Here is a 15,762-nt window from a genome sequence, read left to right as displayed (position 1 = left end):
TATATATAATTTCAATATATATAATTTATTCAATATATATAATTTATGATTCTGAAAGTATAATTCGTGCAGTCAGATTGAAAATTGTCTATTGACTATTTGTCACTATTATTAAAATTAATATCTTTTCAAAAGTATTATAGTTACACTTTATTTAATATTCGATTAAGTTGTTTAAATAAAAGAAAGCAATAATTCGTGAATGAAATTAAAAGTCCATATATTTCTTAATAAAGTGGCGCCTATGCTTGGAGAGTAATGAGAGGATTATGTATTCCTGACAATCAACTTGATTTCTTATTTTCAGATTAATACCGGTGGATATGCATGGAATGAAATATGAATTACTGTTTCAAACATAACAAGATATCGTCTGATATATCGTGTGAAGTAATCTTGCTCACACATTAAGTAAGAATTTCAAAATGACTTCAAGATAGAAATTGAGAATAACATTTAATTGTCCGGGTAATCTGTAGAATAGAATAAATCAATTAGGAATGGTCAGGTACTACGGATTCTTTTAGTCTTTTTATGGCTCTCTGTTAATTTCCATGTTGAAGCTATTCCGAAGTGAATTAAAATCGCATATCCGCGTCGCTTCGGTTAATAGAATCTTCTCCTCGCGACAAGAAATGGACTGGCTCGCGGCGTAAATTATTTTTTAACGATTATGTAAGAAAGGAATAATTGCGCGCCACGTCATTAATTCGACAAGTTGATTCGGATCTCGAAAATGCGGGAAATCAATCTGCGCCACGTCAGAAAATATGAGACTCGTACGACCAGTTGAAATCAAATATTCCACTTTCGTCGTCGGAGAGTATTATGCATAAGATGGTATGCCGTGTGAAATGATAAGATCAAAATATTTCCGGTCGCGCGCACGATGAAATGCACGCATGTTGCGCGTTCGATGATGATGCAAGCGTTTCTTTTTGCCCGACGAGGTCGATTTCCGCGATCTTCTCGTTACGCAAGACGGGCGGACCAGTTTTCTGGACAGAGACCACCTTTGTGCAATTACGTGCGGTACGTTTCAGTGGCATGCCTTTGCAAACAATAATGGCATCTCTTTCACGTGAAAGCTGACGTCCTACGCGTCGGCGCGCACTGCAAAAATCGGACGAGAGAGCGGCCGTAAAACAAAAGGGTTTAATAAGAATTTCCATTGTTATGTGATTTTCTTTCTGGGATTAATATTTATGCCTTTAATTTTGTGTTTTTAATTCTCGAACAAATAAATACTATTTTTGTAAAAATATTTATTTTATTATATTACAAATGTCTGTATATGTATTTCATTATAACCATAATGGCTAAAATTCTATACATAAATTTTATTTTTAAGATTTTTATAACTAATTAATAATTTATATATCTAATTATAAAATCTTTAATTTTAGGCATGTCATGAGTTGTAATTTAAAAGAATGCAGTTAAATAACGTTAAATAACGAATTGACGTGTAATTAAATCTACATACGCCATTTATATTAAAATTGTTTCGGAAATTATTATTCGCATTCAGGTTAATATTGAAGCAAAAGAAATGCATGATATGCGAGAAATGGTAGTTAAGAAAAATATCCGATCTAATGGCGGTGATTAAAGGTGCAATAAATGGCGAGGGATAAGAGGTAGTCTGAAGTTTACCGTAATTTGACAACAAAAGTACGATTTCACCTGGTACGATTTCGCCGACTTTCGATTACGCAAGATAAGGGAGCAGTTTGATGTGGGCTTTTGTCGTCGAACAGCTTTTGTGCATATTCCAATCGAAGGGAATCCTCTTTTTTTCTCAAACATAAAATATGCTTCTTCTTCTCCATACATCAACGCAAAAGTACGTGTTATTTAATGAACTCTTTTTATGTGATAATTGCGAATCGAAAAGAATAATTTGATTTACTTGAACGATTAAAAAGTAACTTTGTAAAATACTAGACGGTGCTATGCCTCGATTTTGCAATCCTGTTAAAAAAATTGGAGCGTATAGAGCCAGAAAATAAAAATTAAAATGTTTAGAAAATAAAACTGTTTGTAAGAATGACATAACAAGCCCCTTGGTGCAGAAAATTCCGGAATTTTCTTTTTACAACAATAGATATAATTTTATTTGATCAATCAACAGTGAAGTTGATAATTACAGGATGTGAACGAGAGTCAAGTATATGAAATAATTTATGCATTTACACCTACGCACAACACATACGACGTTTTCAGACACGCTTTATATTCTTAATCGTAATATTACGTATATAACATTATAGCATGATATATCATATAATATATAGCATAAACATATAATATTAATAGTTTTACAATTATACAGATCTACGTAATAACAAGTTTATAAATTGACAGCGACCTTTTTACATCGCGTAAAGCATGCAGCTTGACGCTTGACAAGAGTGTACTTTAGTATATTTGTATTATTTGGCAGTAATCGTTATTTTACCGTCAATTAACCTGGATGATACATTCGAATTAGTAATTTAACTATTATTGTATTCATTCAAATTTATCCAGTGATTTTACAGGAATATGATTTGATATATTTTGGCAAATTAACGGTGCTTCCTTTAATTTATTATCATCAGTGCTCGATGATGAATCAACTATTCGTTGAGTCGTTGTTCAATAAAGTGTTGATACAATCCAAAGAATCATCACGATTCCCGTAACGATCCAAGATGCGGAGATGGATGTGCCGCTGTTGTAGAAGCCGCTACCGTAAACCTGCAAACCCGCGGTCTCTATGCTCCTCTTGCAAAAGTCTCCGTCTATGTAACAAAATAAGATAGTAAATTACAAAATTGTGTCATCTTTCTTAAATCATTAAGAATGGCGAGCGACAGACACTCTACATTAGAGACTATCTAATGAGAATCTGATTACGAGTCGTGTTTTGTATGCAAAGTTTTAAATTTTGGCAAAATCACGCGAGAAAGAAGGATTATTTATTATTTCCCCCCTTTTAAAAAATTTTTTTTTCTTTTCTTTTTTCTCATCTTTTCCTTAGGTGTTGCTAAAACATGGAGATTAATAAAAATTGTCTCATGTCCAGACTTTTATTAAAGTCTTTAGTTGATCAAAATTGTTGTCTAAAAGAGAATAACGAAACCATCTATGGAAATAGCAGCCGAGATATTTTTTTCAATTATCCAAAGTGAGCGTGCTATGGAGATCGCGCGATCGTCACCGACGAGGAGGAGCGAAAGGAAGGAAACGAACCATTCTAAAATCCCGTAATCGAGATCGACAGAAGCAGGAAAGAGAGTCATGCGGTGAATAAAGGTAAGTAAATAACCAACGATCGAAAGGTCGATTTACCTTTCCTTTCGCTAACTTTTGTTCCTTTGTAGTTTTGCGGATATTTTTTGGCAAATTCGTCAATACCACTTTTTTTTTTATCCAATCACTTTATCATCGTTCCGCTCGACTTAGTCGTGCATTAAGGGGGTTTGCACAGAATTACCTTAGATCTCACCAGATAACAATTTCTTACACGTGCAATGTACGATTGGTTTAAACACTTGTGGCTACGTCGATGGATAAAGGCACGGGGAATGGAAAACGCTAAATAGTAACACGTATCTCATTATCTCGACATCGAGCACAATGCACTGATATTACTTCATTCAGTCGTATGACGTATTAACGCGATTTTTTTTACTGATGAACCACGATCGCGCACGCTTGAGAAATTACTGATTGCTTTTACGATTAAGAATTACCGGAAAAATTTAATAGCATCAATCTTCTCGGGTGAAATACGATAAGATAATTGGTAGCTCACAGCACAAAGTGTATAAACAGAATACCGATTCCCTTAAAGATGAAGTGATCTATCTTTCAATTATTGCGGCTATGATCTCGCACCTCAATGCACGTGTAAATCATAGCCTGTACTTTTACTTATAGACATAACATATATACATAACAAAGCAATAGCGATGTATCAAACAATACGTGATCAAATTTTTCTTTTCAATTCTTGCACGGAATAGTATTTAACTTTGTAATAGTCATTTAAAGTATTTTCATCTCGCGATGAAAAAATATGAATTGTAAAATATTGTTGTAGATATTGTTTAACATTTTTTTCTTTTTTTTTTACTAATTATTACAAATTCCAAAGAAACAACCCACAATAAAGAAACATTAGTTTCATTAATTAAAATCTTAATTGTTTAAAAAATTATTTTAGAAATACTCAAATAACCTATTTAACGTATTCATATTCCATTTAATATTTGTTTGATTTTTACTTAATTTTTTCGGAAAATTATAATTAAATCTATAATGTTCTTACGAATTAATAAGTCGGAAAACGAATAATGTACAATCTAATAACAATGATTTTAATTATGATATAAAAACACTCCAAGTTGTTTAAAACTTAAGTGATTATTTCCAGATTAAAACCACTTAAGAAATTATTATCATTCATCCAATCGAAAGTCTTGCTCTTTGTTTTTCTCGTTACATTGCAGATGCGTTACACGGACTATAATCGGAGAAGTTGCCAGCAAAACGAGAACGAAGATCGACTAAAAGTGAAATTATATGACTGGCGTTCCATGATTTCTTTTTATTGCGTTGTTACGTATATGAGTGCTGCATATACATCTGTTCTTTACATCGGAATCATCTCCGAGAAAGAAGCCCCTCCTGCTGCTTGGCGTACTGAATGACCATTTTACTAGAGCAAATACAGATTTACGCACCATTTCTTCGGCACGTTTTGACGACTGTTTTGGTTGAAAATATTGACAAGTCGTGCATATACTTATATGAATGTTCGTGCATTATGCAAGACGGACTGCACGCGTCCGGCGATGCTCAAATTCAGGTTAAGCTAACGATACTAACGTTTTGCCTGCATAACCGTTGCAATCAAGTAAAACGAACTTCTGCAATGCAAATTGGTTGTTCAAAGCGACTCTCTAACATTACGCTGTGTCTTTTCACTTTCCGCGGCTGGACATGACGAATATTCCTACCATGACTAATCCGTCTTCCTATTTCGTGATTTGCATTTTCCTTACGACGCACAAGATACAGTATAGTATTCGAGAAAGAGTCAACAGTTTCCACAGTCGAACGCGTACTTGACGTATCTTAATTTAAAGATCTATACTTTATCGTGGAAATGTTTATGTCAGAATCATTTCCTGCTGGAACAAAATCTCGTGTAACTGGATCGGTCGTTCTGCCTGGCGGGAGATCTCATTACATAATATTGCGTAGTCGAATGATTTCTCGATCACGCGTGGCCTGGTCCCGATTGACCGAACGTGAACGCGATGTTCGCTCTCACGCGAGAAGAGACGGAGCTCGCGCGCGTGTTTAATGCACGTACGACTTTGTCTTGTTGCAAATTCGCGAATGGATAGATGGATAGATGGATGGATGCATCAAAGTACTCTTACGGCACGCGATGGAAACGAGCTGTCTCACGATTCTCGTATCTCTCTCTCTCTCTCTCTCTCTCTCTCTCTCTCTCTCTCTCTCTCTCTCTGTCTCTTCTCTTCTTTTAATCTGTCGCTATGTTTATCCTTTCTTAACTCTCTTCTCCTGGCGGCCTTTTCCTCGTTTCACACTTTGCTTTCGCAATTTTCTAGTCTCACGAAGTCAGAACTTTACAATCAACCTCTTCTCCCGATGGTTTCTCTGCCGCCTCTGCGTTTTATCACGGAAATAGTGCGAAAGTTTGCTATCGTTTCGTCGAAAAAATCGAAAAAATGACTGCCATGGTGATTCATTCTAAAAAGATGATTTTGTTAAAGTATCTAATTTAGATAGATACAGATCTAAAAATAATTTTGTTGGACTGTCAATATAATTATTTAGAAAATTCAAACATGATGAGTAATGCTATAAAAAAATTTTGAATATTTTTTTCAATATTCAAACAATCAGTTTGAGCGTCTTACATTATTTTGATAGTCTACCAAAATTTGTATCTAGGTAAATTTTTTAATATTTCAACAGAACCGTTTTTTCTATTCAACAAAAAATGACAAGAAAGCTTTCCGGATCAAATAATTCGCGTCGCTTACATTCACGTGAAATTTTCCGTCAACATATCGATCATCGTAAAGTTCTTCGTTTTCTTCTTTTATCTTCAAGAGAGTTGAGTTGCACTTAATTGCGGTATATCGTTTTCGCCTCGCTACTATTTTTTACCAAAGTCCTATCCTGTTTTCCCTTTCGTTCCCTGGGATGTCGACTTCTTGATTTATTATGCACACATAATGGTTTTACTTTATTTAAGAGAATTCATAACTTATTCCGCTCGAAGTGCTTCGCTATGCTTTCGAAACACATCGACATAATTTATGGGATGAGCGACACGATGTACATATCCGAGTTCTTACCCGTGTAACCATTTTTATATAACGCGCGCGCGACCGATGACTGGCGTTAAGAATTTGGCAAGATGCATGGTCTTCGTTAGGTGTAGACCGTTAATCTCAATAATTTCGCCGTACACACGGCGATTCGTAATTCAACAAGTCGAATGTCGTCATACAATGAACATTTGTAACGCTCGCCAGTAAAGTAGCACGTGGGAACTGCAACCTTCAATCTGTTACAGTAGGAAATTGCATAATTTTGTAGCGAGTTACGTCGAAAGATACCGTATCGTACTACGGCGGTTCTAAGACGTCACATAAATCGATCTTTGTATTGATGTTGTAATAAGTATCTTTAATTAACGATAAACGTAACATTAACACGAGAAGTGTCGTAATAAGTTAAAAAAGAAGAATAATTTTTTAAATCGTAGATTTAATTATGTAGCAACGAAATCATTTAGACCCAAGTGAAAATTTTTGGATACTTGTACAAACTGTATGATTATTATGTAAAATAATCTAAATTGTAGATAAAGGAACTTTGAACCTTTCTCTGTCAATCGTCGTAAGGCGAAGGTTCACGTGCATTTTGTATTTCAAATAGACTCTTTAGATGTAATTTTCATAGCTGTTGTTGATGACTGAATGAGCTATCTATTTCTTTCTCATCGCTTCCCTTTTTGTCCCTTACCGTATGACCAGCCGACTATTTCGCCCGTCCTCAAATTCTCGGTCCTCAACCAGTCCTCTAATGGCCGGAAGTACTCCCTAAGAGCGGATCCGTCTAATCTGAACTCGCCGATAGCTTCTCCCAGTGTATCTCGCCATGGAATGGACGAACCCCTCTCCATCAATCTCCTGCGAATAAAAACAATACGTTAGTTCGTGCGATATCACTCCATTAATTTTCTACAATGGACTATTACTCTCTACACTCTTTGGAATAGAATCTCATTCTGAAAAAAGATATTTCATTCTTAAAAATTGAAAATTCTTTTTAAAATTAACAGAATTTTCACATTTTAAAGTATTCCACTTCAAATTTATAAATTAGAGTATATACTTTTCTGAAAAATGACACGTAGAGTTTTTCGTAATTTTTACAAGATAATGTCTGTGCAAGTACCGAAGGTAGCTCCTTAAAAAACTATAAAGATTAAAATTGTCTCTAAATTTTATTGGATTGTTAATAATTTTAATAACATTATTTGAACGAGAATAAAATTATCACTGACAACTTACACAACCCTACTAACAGCATAAATCTCCAAGAGACGTTTCAAGGAATTCAGAAGATATATCTCTGTCCTAAGAACGTTCGCCAGAACGTCCCTCGAATAAAGTATGCTATTAAGGGAGTGGTTAGAGGTTGTAAAAATGTGGGGTACTTTTTGCTTTATTCAGCGGAAATCGTTGTTTGCGAGGTTAGATAAATGGAATGCAATGGGCACCGTCGAAAAAAAGAAATTAAGCGTCGTATAAAATGATTACATGAGAGATAACCTCGACGATTTCTGCAGATGGGTATTATCAGAAATGGGAAGCGTTACTTTTTTCATTATTTTTTTTTGTTACTTTTTAATAAACATGACGTTGCAATTTTTTTATAATTAATTGCTAAGGTTGTGCCAAGGTCGGAAAAGTGGATCTTGCAACCTTAGTATAATCTTAGCGTTTATTAAAAAATTGTTATAAAAAATTGCAATATCATTCTCAAATTGTTTATTATAAAAATCCTAATAACGATCATTAACGAGCAAAAAAAAATAGATGTATGATTAATTAATAAGTTGATATATATTTAAATATAAATATAAATATAAATATATCAATTTATTAATTAATCATACATCTATTCTTTTGCTCTATTACTGATCGTTATTAAGATTTTTGTATGTAATTTGTTGCAAATATTCGAGCGTTATTATTCTTACTATTTATTATTATAAAAAGTAACGGAAAAGAAATGGAAAAAGTAATGCTTCCCAACTCTAGGTATTATTCAGTAACGCGTGTATAGAATGGTGCTAGATATTTATGGCTCAACATTTTTTCATTGTCGGACATGTTTTTTGCACGGAAACGCAAACACAGCGAGGGCGTAGGAAAGGAAGAATAACACGAAGTTGTAACAACGACCATGATACATAATAAGAGGCATAATAATATGCGATTTTATTCAGCTGTATAATTTTGCTACTTTGCTAACATAGAAAACTAGCTGTCCGTATATTACGGCTGCAGATTTGCTAAATCAGTAAAGTTTTTAGTTGTTTTTGTTAGTTAAATCTTCTTTTTGTGACTCTATGCCTCGGGCTCTATTCTACTTCTAATTTATACTTTTAACTCTGACAGTTCATTTCCAACACGATTTTAATCTGCACGGGCGATATATTTCGTGTTATGGCAGCATGGAATGCCGTCGCGAAATTTATTGCGTTGCAGTATCGTTTGGAATTCCATGAAAAATTTATGTCAACATCGACGTCGCACCTTTGACAAGTACAACTTATTTAATTGACATGGCCACATTTTCGGTCTGTAAACTTCGTATGTCTTTTAGATATTTTATTTCCAACACTAATCTATTTCCCCGATAATATCTTTCGTTGTTATTTCTTTGTTATTCTGAAACGTAAAAATATAACTTTCGGAAATAGTATAAGACATATAATATAAAATAATATAAAATAAAAATATTTTAAGAGCACAATTATTTTAAAATCAATTCAGTTTCTTGCTTTATGAGTTTTTCTTGTAGCATAGAACATGGTAAACAACGCCTTTTTAGACGTATGTACTTAATTGTAAAATCGTGCGTTTTAATTTAGGCTTAAGTCACGATTTGAAAGTGACATCGCAGACTTTCGAAAATGAAAAAAATTCAGACACTTTATTCTTGTCTACTTCTTTGTGAGATAAAAACTTAATTCCCCGGAGTAAAAGAACACAAACATCCGTTACAACATCCTTGTCCCGCTGAGCTTCTAAAATTATTAATTGATACGCAAATTTAATCGCAGAAGCGAGACAATATGTCTCAACCGCCGAGATGATTGATCGCAAATGAATTCATTCTTAGGCCATCGACATCGTCGAGCCAACGATCGTCCTCTGAGCTCATAACACCGATCTAAGATTAAAACGACTATAAAGGCGATGTTTTGCGCTCCCTGAGAACTAGTGCACGATGCCAACAGAGGTGACTGTTTAAACGCGCGGTAATTACGTAACGGTGGCGGCGCGCTGATCGGCCTCTCAAATCAATCACTATCACGCTAAATCAACGACGAACTCTCGCAACTTTTCCTTTATGCATAATCACGGCGTATCATAGAGTGTAGCGCAACGTTCACTAAGTAGAAGATTCTTACTATCGAACTTGTTTAAAATGTTTCACAGGCACAAAATAGTTGTCGCAGATCTTTTCCTGGTGAACAATCCGATTGAATATTCTTGACTTGTATTTATTATTTTTACTCAACTTGCTACATATTACAACTTGCTACATATAAATTAAATTTTTGCATTTTTAATCGAAATATTATTGTATATATACAGTGAGTGCAAAAAGTATTTGTATAGAAAAAATGTTTTTTAAAAAACTTTATTTAAAAATAATAAATATTATATCCAGCGAGAAATGAATCATCGAATTGATGTCGAATCGATATCGATATGATGATTTCAATACCAATTCGCCGTCGATTCGATGTTTAATTGACAATCATTTCTAGATAATTAACAATTGTTTGTAGATAATAAAATAGATCGTGTGTTTCTTAACATTATGTATACCAAAAAGATATGTATTAATTATAGATATATATTAATTATAGAAAATATATCATCTGAAAAATAAACGAAATTTTCTATTGTTTGGATACTCAAAAATTTATACAGTCAAGAAATTTTTAAAATCAGAAATACATGCGAAGCTCAAATACTCGTTTGTTTAGAACAGAATATTAGATATTGTATAAAATTGCTAATTAATATTTATTTTTACAAATAAAACTTTTTTTATAAAACATTTCCTTGTATAAATACCTTTTTGCTGTCATTGTATACACGGAAAGAATGGTTTTAAAATATCTAAAAATTTAGCTAGAGATTTAGCTTAGATTTGAATATGAATTTTTTAGATCAAAATATAATTATGTAAAACTGATTCCTATAGATTGTCAAAATTTTATACAGTATTGCTCGTCATGTTTGATTTTCTACATAATTGTTTTTATGATCTAAAATTATTCTCAAATCTATATCTACCTAAATTTTAGATACTTTAGCAAAATCTTCTTTCGTGTATGTATAGGTATAATTGACAAATAAATGGCTACATTTAGAGAAGTTTATATACCTTTGGTTGATCGTATAGCTAATTAACATGTTGATTACTCTCCAGTCAGAGGGACGCTTTGTTTGTACCTGCAGTAGATATGTACATGTTCGCGAAACTAGGTCATGCGAAAGAGTCAATCTTGATAATTGATTATTGTATATATCGATGATCGTTTCAGGGCTGATTCACGCATCCAATTACATCATGACAGTTTATCGAACAACTGCGGTGATTTCATGTTACCAGAAAGTGCAACCGACGGATAACGTCGTCGACCGCAATCACAGTGCCGGTTTTACGAGAAAGATAGCTTCTCGCTGACATCGATTCCACCTTCAATCCATTTCCAATTACTCGTACAGAATAAAAAATGTTCGTGCATCCACCACGCCTCTCGTGAAAAACGATTCGATTGGAAACACATCTCAATATATCACGAAAAGTTTGATATCTCCCTCTCTTTCTCATTTCTTCAGCCTTTGACTGTAATTTATATCGATCACATAATTTCCGGTGTTCGGCACGTAGGCGAAATCGATACTTTCCTGCCGACGAGCAATGCATTTCGCAATAGTGAGATGCTGCGATGAGGCGAGTATTTTGCCGATGAGGTGTATAAAATAAACAAGTGCATAAACTTATTGCGAAAGTATAATAAAGATAATAATAAGCGTTTGACAAAATTATTTAATTCAAGAATAGTTGATTCAAGAATACTTAATTCGAGATAAGTGAAACCTTTATAAAATTTACTATCGCTACTAATTACATCTTAATAACGTACTTATAACTAATTTTGTTTAATGAGACTTTTAACTCATCATTCGAATAATTAGGATTTTTTTAAGAATCACATTTGGAGTCGGTATTTTTACAAGACGCAATCTAATAAAAATAAAAAAAGAGAAAAATTGTGTAAGAAGGTGCAATATTTAAAATAAATATTAAAAAAATTATACATTATAATTTACATCTTTATAGTTTTGTAGGAGAAATTTTTGTCAATTTTAATTTCTCTTTTTTTGATAAAATATTGGAGATTGAAGATTTAGCATTTAAACAAAACAGACAAATTTCAGATTTTATGGAGAAATAAGAGATGAAATAATGATGAAAGAGAGGGGGGGGGGGAGAGAGAGAGAGAGAGAGAGAGAGAGAGAGAGAGAGAGAGAGAGAGAGAGAGCATCGCTAAAAGACCATCCATAATAAATTATTGTAAACGGACGGATGTGTAACAGTGAGTTAAAACGGATATGATTGCACTCTCATTGTCGGTCATTTAAATCGTGTTTTGGTTTCTGCGATCGTGGGCAGGGGCGATTTTATACATTCAGAAGGCTCCGAGGGAACAGTTACGCGGCAGTTACTCTCAATTGCATTCAAGGCGTAAATGTTGTACAGTATATCACAAAATCTTTTTGCTGTTTCTTACTCGCTTACAGAACTTTCAAACGATTCCTTTCCGATTCTCCGTGCGATCGTCCATGGCATCCAAGGACGAAGTATCAATTTGCATTTGCGTTTAAATCATCGTGTCGGTGTTAGCGAATGCATAAATCAATCGTGATGTCGCATACCTTTTTTGCAATTCAGAGAATTATTATGTGATCAAGTAATATTGATGAATATGAATATAATGAATACAGTAATATCAATGAATATGATATAAATATTAAATGTAGTTAGTTAAATAACGAAATCTTTTGAATAATTCCAAGCTTTAATATAAATCTTGACCACAAAATTTATGTCACATTTAAAGTTGCTAATTAGAAATCTGTAAAATAAAAAAATACCGGTCGAGTTTTCATTAAAAGAGATGTGAATTCCCTACATTTCTACATAAAGATCAAGTTAATATAAGAATAGAATAATTTTTATGACATTTTTAAGCACGCAAAAAATTGCCTGTCATATATGTTTAAAAAATTACAAATTATATGAAAAATAATAGATTAGAAAAAGTGCTGAACGGAATTTCTCACATTTTGCTCGAAAAATTATTCATGAAGGAATTTGTAAAACTGCATTTCTTTCCAATTTTACAGCTGCTCAAATATAATATATTGCGTACTCGAGTCAGCAAACGTGGCATATCGATTTGTTTGCGGATTTTTATATTAAAATCGGCTATTGTCGATGATTTGCGTGAGTTCTCCATCCACGTGTGACGTCCTCGCACAGTGAAAACGAAAGTGTAACATGTAACGCGTTCTTCTAAGTACCGAATCTTTCGTCGCATTACAGGACTCTCTCGCACTCCTTTACACACGTACACTATTTTTGTTTTCTTTTTTTTTTGTGCGTACACCGCATTTTCACAATCAATAGCATGTCATAGTTAATGCATGCCGTGAAGCGAGAGTTTGAAATCGTCCTTCAATTACAGGAAGTCGACACGATCTTGATCGATGAAATCTCGATCTTCGCGTATAAAACTCTAGCTAATTTTTCCTTTGGACACCAATAATTCGCAACGTGCTACGTGATGAATTTGCATATACGGATAAAACGATTTGCTGAAATATTTAAAGATTTAGTTACATTGTTTAGTTAAACTAAAATCATTTAGTTCGTATAATATTTATTTCGATGAAGAATATTTAAAGCAAATCAATCACGTATTATATTTGATTCTTAAATATATACATTCTTTAACGAAAGAAATAAAGACAACTAAATTAATTTAATCAATTATTAATAAATAATTAATTCAGTTTAATGAATAATTTTGTTTTCAATGTAGAGAGACTAAAAATAATAATTTTGTTGGCTTATATAAATAATTATGTATAAAATTCAAGCACAATGAGCAATATTCCAATAAATTTTGATATTTTAGCAGCATCGATCCTGGTTGGTATTTTCGTATGAAAATTACATCTTCGTATTTTTACTTCATATATTATATCGTTCTTTTCACGTCCTACATCGAGATTGATCCTACATAAATATTTTAATAGTTTCGACAAATATTTTTACATCCGTTTAATTAAATTTTTAGATATTTCAACAGAACCGTTTTTTTCGTGTCTCGATTACAAGCTTAAGCAACGAGTGAACATGTTCTAATGATAAAAAAGTCAGAGATTCTAATAATATGAATGTGATTTAATTCGATACCGCGACACATTTATTATAACTTGTCATAGATAAATCGTTGTTGAAATTTCTCTATTTCTCCATGCATTTATTCAACAATTGCTTACCACAATTAATCGTAATTTTGGTCAATTCTAATTTCGATCTATAAATCTTTCGTTCGAGTTTTACGTATAATTTATTATTGCATTACTGCATATATATTGCAGTTTTATATTCTATCGAGATTAGTTTAGCTTCTGAGAAAACTGCTTTATTGCAGGATGGCTCGGCAACTTGGCTGTCCGCCAAAAGATTTCGATCTACGAACCCGACCACCTTCAAATGCGGAACAATCCTTATCGAGTTTCCGCTTGCCAAGAGAATCATGCAACTTTCCACATCTATAAAACTTTGCCCGCGTTACGCTTGGAAATGTGCACGATAGAATCCGCGGACTCAGCTCACGAATACATCGTAAAAGAGACGGGAACGTTTCTAACATAAATTATCACGTTAGATTAAAACTATTGCCGCCCGATGCTTTTTGTCATTTTATGTAACTCTTTAACACGAATGAGATTTCGTAATTGTGAAGGAACCTGGGTGTTTTAGCTAAGTGTGTATGTTATCTTGCTCCTTTCCCGTCTTTGGCAGGATTTCGCGCTTTTTACGATTTTTTTACATCACGCCGATTTTATTATCTTACTTTTTGATGCGCACTGGAATTTAATCAAGATATTTTGCAAGTCAACAAAGATCGATCGAATTTTTGGAATAATTATAAATTCCAATGAAGTAAACATCTTTATAAAAGCTAATCGATCCTGATTGGTTAGTATTTTCATAATGTATGAAAATTGCGTCTTTATATTATATATTTATTTCATATATTTATTACATCGTTCTTTTAACGAAATGGAAATCGTATTACACGTTTCATGTCGTACAATTATTACTGCAAGAACTTTTACTCACGTAATCAGTAGCGATTATATAAATATCGATGTGTAATATCAATGTAGTACGTACTGATTATAAATGCCCGTGTTTTTTGTAGTTTTGTCTAGTTTTACAGCTCGATTACGTGTCCGCCGTTCTAAACGTGAACTAATTGTAAGATCCACGTCTCCGCTTTCCGTAAATAATTACCAACATACGTAATTATTATCGGGATACTCTCGTTTTAACTAAATAAAATTGTTGAAATGACGTGCCGCGATACTTTAATGTCGAGAGGACAAACGTCTGGCGCAGCGGAGAAATTGCAGAACCGGACGAAGATTTCCCTCTCGTTGACCCAGATAACGTCCGCCAGTTCGTTCGTCGAAAAGGCGATCAAGATCCGATCGTGAAATGATCGGTGACGTAAATGTTCAGCCACGCGCGAGATACACTCAATGAAATTCAATGTGGACCAATCGCGTGGATAATGATGAAGTTTGTTTGACTTGGCGAGCAAGTGCAAACGAGAGTTCTCCGTCAATAAAGGCGCCATGTCAAAATCCGCGTGTCTTTCACGATAGAACGATACGATCTTAACAATAAGCGTCATTACCGTGGCGTACGCATCTTGCAACACCCTTCGAGGATCACGATCGTGCTCGCGTGCATAATGTGCGCCCCGTAATCAACGCAAAACCGCAATCTCTGGCGCCGAACGTTTGCGCGAAACCTAGAAGCTGCGTAAACATATAGAATCGCTACTTTGGCGCTAAAAACGCCAAGCACTTAACATCATTTTCCTCAAGGCAGCTAGTTGTATTATTGCGCATTATATCACTGTGTGTACATTGCTCACATTTAATTTTGCAATTTTTATTCAACGGCTCGCAAACGTGTTTTTATTGCTCTCAGCTACGCAAGACACAACATATGCAGTTTCTCCAGAGAAGGATTTGTTGATAAATAAACTGAAATCACTTAAAAATAATTAAAACAATCAGAAATTTTTTTCATTTTAAATTT

The 15,762-nt window shown here is 33.7% G+C and overlaps 1 protein-coding gene across 1 annotated transcript in view; it reads right to left on the bottom strand.

The window, feature by feature from the left end:
- Window positions 1-1,245: 1,245 nt before the first annotated feature.
- Window positions 1,246-15,762, bottom strand: part of LOC108693406 (angiotensin-converting enzyme) — a 58,617-nt gene continuing 44,100 nt past the window's right edge. The window contains exons 12-13 of the mRNA XM_018202324.1: window positions 7,060-7,226; window positions 1,246-2,786 (exon numbers count right to left, since the gene is read on the bottom strand). Coding sequence (XP_018057813.1) covers window positions 2,641-2,786; window positions 7,060-7,226 — 313 coding nt within the window. The 3' untranslated portion in view covers window positions 1,246-2,640. The remainder of the gene's footprint in view (window positions 2,787-7,059; window positions 7,227-15,762) is intronic.

Source organism: Atta colombica, unplaced genomic scaffold, assembly GCF_001594045.1.
Source record: "Atta colombica isolate Treedump-2 unplaced genomic scaffold, Acol1.0 scaffold9, whole genome shotgun sequence".
In the NCBI taxonomy this organism is placed as follows: Eukaryota; Metazoa; Arthropoda; class Insecta; order Hymenoptera; family Formicidae; genus Atta; species Atta colombica.
Note: the sequence above shows the minus strand (reverse complement) of the source record. Positions and strands in the feature narration are given on the sequence as shown.